Source organism: Piliocolobus tephrosceles, chromosome 14 (genome assembly GCF_002776525.5).
Source record: "Piliocolobus tephrosceles isolate RC106 chromosome 14, ASM277652v3, whole genome shotgun sequence".
NCBI classification, from domain to species: domain Eukaryota; kingdom Metazoa; phylum Chordata; class Mammalia; order Primates; family Cercopithecidae; genus Piliocolobus; species Piliocolobus tephrosceles.
The window spans coordinates 38,569,053-38,575,991 of record NC_045447.1 but is presented as its reverse complement, the minus strand read 5'-3'; the positions used below and the strand labels follow the sequence as shown (position 1 = coordinate 38,575,991).

Sequence of the window (6,939 nt, the reverse complement as noted above, 5' to 3'; positions counted from 1 at the left end):
TGGCTCATGCCTGTAATCCCAGCACTTTGGGAGGCTGAGGTGGGCAGATCACAAGGTCAGGAGTTCGAGACCAGCCTGGCCAACCCCGTCTCTACTAAAAATACAAAAATTAGCCTGGCGTGGTGGTGTGCACCTGTAATCCTGGCTACTTGAGAGGCTGAGGCAGGAGAATCACTTGAACCCAGGAGGCGGAGGTTGTGGTGAGCTGAGATTGCGCCACTGCATTCCAGCCTAGGTGACAAAGCGAGACTCCATCTGAAAAAAAAAAAAGACACTCCCTGAATAGTAATCTTTTTCAAACCAAATTCAAGGGAAATCCCTTGAATGAACTGAAATCCTTAAGTTGATTTCAGAACTGATCTCCCTGGCCAGTTTGAGATTATCAGGATGTGATCCACTCTAGTTGAGACCCACAAAATATAAGGCCCTTTCAGTGTGGGATGTGAGCTGAGTTTGGGGCTGGTGATATTTACTGTTTTTTTTTTTTTTTTTTTTTGCATTGGGTCGTAGGAGACCTGCATACTTTTGTATCTGCGTATTTTTGGCTGTGCTAAGTGGCCAAGTAGAGAAAGAAAAGTCCTTTATAAAGAGACCCTTTTCCATTTTAAAATTTGGAAGTAAATATTTCTTCTAACTCTGAAGTTAGTTTTTATGTAGTTAGAAAGACAGGTATGAAACTGATGTGAGGAAAAGGTGAGAGTTACATTCTTTTGTGGTCAGGTGCTTATCTGCTGACCAACTTTGCACAGGCTGATTGCAACAGGAGGGTAATCACAGGACTAAATGTGTTGCTCCTGTCTCTTTTCTCTCTCCCTTATTCAGTGTTATATGGTAATTTTTTTTAAAAAGTAATTCATTATCAAACCTACTGTGTTGTTCTGCCTACATAGTTTAAGGGATCATTTTGCCAGCACCAAAACTTCTTTTCCTCACAAAATATGTTGTACTCAGTACTGGCAACATTTTTGAACTTCAAGCATTGGTAGATTTTGGAGGTGACTGTTTTCAAGAGCTCAGGTACATTTTCCTCAGAAACAGCATAATGACTACTGAAAACATGAAGCGTATCTGGAAAGGATCCCAACTTTTGGTTGAAAATTTGATTTTTCTTTTTAAACAGAAGAGGAAGGGTCAGGGGCAGAAGTTCACAGAAAACACTCCAAGTGTGGACCCTGCAAATATAAAGCTGAATGTGATGAAGATGCAGAAAATGTTGGGTGAGTTGGTTGAGGGGAAGGGACAAAGTTATTTAGAGATTAATCATCAGTATGATTATATTATGGAAAGGTATCATTTACCTGGTTCTGTATCTTTTGTATGTTTTCAAATTTTTTTTTTCTGTTGGTTGTTGTTTAATGCTAGTCTATTGACTTTTAAGTTGATATAATACTATGGCTATTTAAGTCAGTTTAAGCGTTGTATTTTAGAATGAGAATCCATTTATAGTTTTTCTGGTTTTATCTATGCCTTTTTTCCTCTGGATAGTTTTATATATTTTATAGCAAGTGCTTTTCTCACTCATGTGCAGCCTTCATTAAGGTGGGTTTTGTAGCTGACAGCACTGTCTGTCCAATTTCCCATTCACTCCCTGTAAGAAATGGTGTTCTTTTGTAGAACAGTAAGGCTGCAGACATTTATCAACAGTCATGTTTGATTTTTCCTTTCATCAGTATTCTATTTATTTCCAATGTAATTCTTCTTTCATTTTCCTGCGGTGCTGGCTTTTTTGTATATTTGATTCTAAAAGCTTTAATGTTGACTTTAGGTCCTGGGAGCATAAATGGATCTTCTTCACTTCCTCAGTTTCCACTTAGTATCTATTTTAAAACACTTATTTATTTCTATAAGATATTTGTGCTTTCTTCCTTACTTGTACATATTTTTGGTGTGTATTTTCCAGTTCCGTATTTATTCAGCCCTTAACTACATATTCGAACCTTTCACTGAACAGTAATAATATGATCTAATTAGCATTAATGCCCAAAGTTAGTTTTGCAAATTAAGAACACTCAATTTTCACTATTATGTACAAAATCAGCTATTTGGATGGCATTTGGTAAAATTGTGCTAATTTATTTGGTACATATTTCAAAGTGGGTGAGAACTGGCAAAAGACAAGTAAGTTCAGTAAAAAATGAACTCAACAAAACCTGAATTTACTGTTTCTGCACATTGGTCACATAGATTGACCTGTGTCCCTTCATTTCATTAGGAGTGGTTTGATTTGGAAGAACATGTTTTCCAAAGCAGATACTGGCCTATAGAACAGTAGAGAAATGATGAACAATATGGACTTACAGAGAGAACTGATAATAGATATTATGCTGTTTTTTCCTTTTATTTTGTACTAATGATATGGCATGATGAAACACCTTAATATATGTGTGTGTGTCTGTATTTTTCCTTAGTACTCTTCTATAATAGTGTTTAGAGACAAAATAGCTGTCAGTGATTGACTGGCTTGGTCTTTTGGTCTGTTTTTATTCCTTTCGTGGTGCCTCTATTCATCCCTATTTTATACATTTTTCTATTATTTTTCATGCCTAATTTAAAAAGATGGAGGTCTTTTGCTTAGAATATAAACATATTCCATCTACTCTCAGAAGTGGCTCCAGATGTGACATCTACATGATAGGCTGGGTGCAATGGCTCATGTCTGTAATCCCAGTGCTTTGGGAGGCTTAGGTGGGAAGATTGCTTGAGGTCAGGAGTTCTAGCCATGTACATGATAAAATACATATCGTTATGTAAACACCTCCTCATAATGTAATATGTAGCCTATTCCCAATCAAAGCAACTCTGTCGTGTGTACTAAATTAATTTTTTGTGTGTCTATTTATCTGAGAACTTGCCACCACTATTGTTGTAGATACCAGTTCTAAGCATAAGGAAGTGGACATAGACCATGGAAGGGCTTACCAATAGTAAGGAGCATGCAGGCTCTTACCAGCAGGCTAAGGAGCACGTAGATAGTGACAAGAAGCCAACATCAGGCAAGGAAATTGATGCGACAAGAGGAAGATACGAAGGAAGCAGTTGGTATCTTTATTTAGAAAAAAGTGATTAAGCTAAAGTGTTTGATCCTTTTATGGAAAGAGACAAAAGGAAATGTTGGTAATATCTAATCTTTTAGTCTGTAAAGCACTTGTTACTGATTGCAGTTGTTTTAACAGTGTAATTGTATATCAGTGGTTATTTAATTTTTTTTTTTTTAACTTTTAAATGGGCCATGGTACCAAGAAAGTTATATGGCAGTTATGTAACTCCCTCAAGGCACCTTCCATGTGTTTTTCATGGTTGCTAACCAGGTGAATAGTAATGTATCTAAGGGTAATTTTTACCCATCCAGCTGGGCCGTTTAGGTCTGGAAAATGGAAAGCTGCAGAAATATGACGTTAGCCATGAAATCTTGATTTTTATATAAAAACCTGTTATTTATTAAGATGTTACATAATTTTCTTATTACAAGATGAACTTTTAGTTATTAAGAACAAAAGCTCAGTTATAATTCAAGTAGTTCTGTTATGGCTTAATTATTATGAACTCCATTGGAATCAGAGTATTAAGGTAGGGTCTTAATATTTATTTTCAGGCCGGGCATGGTGGCTCATGCCTGTAATCTCAGCACTTTGAGAGGCCAAGGAGGGCAGATCATGAGGTCAAGAGATGAAGACCATCCTAGTCAACATGATGAAAACCCGTCTCTACTAAAAATACAAAAATTAGCTGGGCGTGGTGGCATGCACCTGTAGTCCCAGCTGCTCAGGAGGCTGAGGCAGGAGAATTGCTTGAACCTGGTAGGCAGAGGTTTCAGTGAGCCAAGATGGGGCCACTGCACTCCAGCCTGGCAGCAGAGCGAGACTCTATCTCAAAAAAATAAAAAAATAAATAAAAAATAAAAAATGTATCTTCTACTCTGATCCTCTCATTTTAAAGATGAAACCATTGAGGGCTAAAGTCAGAGGGTTTGATGGGGGTATATTCTTCTAATTAACAGTACAGTGCTTTTCTTACCATCTGCCTTTTTCTAATTTTCTTTTAAAGAAAAAATTCCTGGAAGGAATGTTATCTTTTTCCTACTTTGAGGACTGCTGCCCAGTGACTTTTTTTTTTTTTTTTTAATAAAAACACTGCCCTCTTCATCAGCCTGGTCCCAGCTGTGATTTCTTTACTTCTGTATTAAGTCTTGGTCACTCTGAGTATTAGCTGCTTTTAAATTCTGTTAGTTCTTAGCTGGCATCTAGAAATCAAATGCCTAGTGATTTTCAGTCTTTTTTGACTACACTTCATGTAAAAAATACATTTGCATTGTTATCCAGCACTCCTGTTTATATACACATTGCACTAATAAATATTAAGTCAAACAAAATTCTGTGGAATAGTACTTACCTTTATTAAATGCAATGTACTCTAATATATTCTATCCTACTTTTTAATAAAATACTGGCAGTGAACCACTAAATTGACTTCATAATCCACTAGTGATTATGACCTACAGTTTGAAAAGTATTGCTCTATAGTATAACTATAATAGATGTGTATTGCATGTATTTTTTCAGGTGTAAGTATTCATTTAAAATTTTATTGTAGGCCAACTGTGGTGGCTCACATCTGTAATCTCAGAATCTTTAGAAGGCCAAAGCAGGAGGATTGCTTGAGACTGGGATATCTAGGCTGCAGTGAGCCATGATTGTGCCACTGTGGTCCAGCCTGGGTGACAGCAAGACCCTGTCTCCAAAAACAAATGAACAAACAACCCAGAAAGTCAAACATACTTTGTCTTTTCTCAATTTGAAATGTCTTTCCTGTCAGAAAAAATGTTATCCAACCTATCTGATTTGCAAAGAGCAGCTAAAATCTTTCTCTTGCTTTTAAAAAGTCTTTCTCTTGCTAAGAGTTGTTAAAAAAAAATCTGGCATTTTGGTGAGGGGATAAGTGATGCCGTGTAAGTTAATTTTCTGCTATTAAGAGAAGTGCTTTTTTTTTTTTTTAAATTTAGCCATTTAAATATAAATTGATTTAAATACATTACATACTTCTTTGCCTTCTTAAACAGAATGTACAGAACATGTTTAACATATTCTTACAGTTACATATCATGTAGTATATTACAGTTTTCAGAGCATTTTTTACATATATTTTTAAGCTATTCTGAGCAGTTCTGTTTGGTAGTAAGGCAAGGAAGTATTATCCTGATTGTTACAGGTGAAGGTGAGTTCAGAAAGGCTGAATGGAGAATCAGAACATAGGTCTTATGACGAGGAATCAATCTATTGTGTTGTGCACACACATGTAGAGGCTAATGATGTGTGGTTGTTTCACTGCTGCACTTAAGGCTTCATTTAGCTTTGTGTTTTGGGTTCTATATCTGTTTTTTAAAAATATGTTTTCTTCTCTCTTGTAAGGCTGTTAGCTGCTGCTTCTAGATGCTATCAGTATGCCTTGGCAATGAGTTTGACTGTAGATGCCCTCAACTTTTAATTAGCTTCTCTGCTTCCCTGGAATAGGAAACAAACACTTGCAGAAACTGTATCTAAAGTAGGAATAAGTTCTAAATGTAAAATAAGAGTATATAGGTTCTTCTGAGTGAAGTGCATGAACTTTATTTATTGCATCTGTTTTATCTGTCTTGTCTGCTCAATGGCTATTTTAATTCATTTCTAATTTAAATTATTTTTGCTTCTAAGAGGCTTCCCCCTCACCCTTCCTTCCTGAAACTCACTGCATTTCTTTGATGGCATTGTGGGCTTTGCTTGGATTTGTGACAGTTACGTTTGTTAATGCTTACCTTTCAAATTTATACCTAGAGATGTAGTTGGTTGAGGCTCCAAGAAATATGACTCCCCACATAAGTGGGTTTCAGTATTTCACTGTGACCACTGTGAAACAGTGCATAGATTTCCTACTTGGTCTTAAAACTTGAAAACAGCACTTCCTTTACAGCAACTTATATATCTTAAACCATATATTCTTAGTACCACACCCCCCTCTTTCTAAACAGTATTTCTGATCTGTCCAAGGCCGAAGTTACTGCTGTAAGATAGCCATCAGCTGTTTCTCTGGATAGTGGGGACACATAATCATAGGACTCCTTCACTTTAGTACCTTTTATATACCCCACCTAAATCCCACCCAGGAATGGTGTGAGGAGTCTGTAAAATCATCAGACCTAATGCCAATACAGGTGAGTTATAAAAATCCTCCAGTTATTTCTTTTGAACTTTGTCTGCAATGCGCTTTATGGAAATAGCCCCTGCTCTTCTGCCTCTTTTATGTAAGTCTCCTTTTTGGAGATGCTGTTTCCGTTTATCCCTGAGTGATATAAATATCTCAGAGTTGCTCAGAGAATCATACAGGTGTAGCGTGTGGCAGACAACATGGATAACCAGTTTAATCCACCTGCTGGAGATCTTAGTCATTTGTGGTACCATTTTCTGTTTTGACACAGATTCCTGTTCAGTACTACAATCTGACGAGTCTCCCTCAGAAGGTGCAATGACATCTTTTCTCTTGTGTAAACAGAATAATGCTACACATTTGTGTCCTGCAGTATATCCTACTTTCTGAAAGCTTCATGTACTTTTTAAAACAAGAACTGAGGAAGTACCTTTTCCATTCTTCTGCTCTTATTTCCTCCTAGTCCTCTGACTAGGAGGTAGTAATTTTTGTCATTTAGCACTGCCTTATTCTGGATATTTTAAAACTATTTTTAGGTTTAATAAGTCCCTACTGTAGCCCCTTAGATTATAATGGAAAAAATAATTTTATGTTGTTTTTTAAAACATAAACCTTATTAAGCATTATTTTATCCAAAGTATAATCTGGATGTTAGTAATGACAGGCTCCTTTATCCAGAAATAGCTTCTTTTTTTTTTTTTTTTTTTTTTTGAGACGGAGTCTCCCTCTGTCGCCCAGACTGGAGTGCACTGGTGCGATCTT

At 36.5% G+C, this 6,939-nt stretch overlaps 1 protein-coding gene across 1 annotated transcript in view; it reads left to right on the top strand.

Moving 5' to 3' along the window:
- Positions 1-6,939, top strand: part of TMEFF1 (transmembrane protein with EGF like and two follistatin like domains 1) — a 96,348-nt gene that overhangs the window by 42,888 nt on the left and 46,521 nt on the right. Inside the window, exon 5 of the mRNA XM_023202661.2 lies at positions 1,121-1,217. Within this exon, the coding sequence (XP_023058429.1) occupies positions 1,121-1,217 (97 nt within the window). The remainder of the gene's footprint in view (positions 1-1,120; positions 1,218-6,939) is intronic.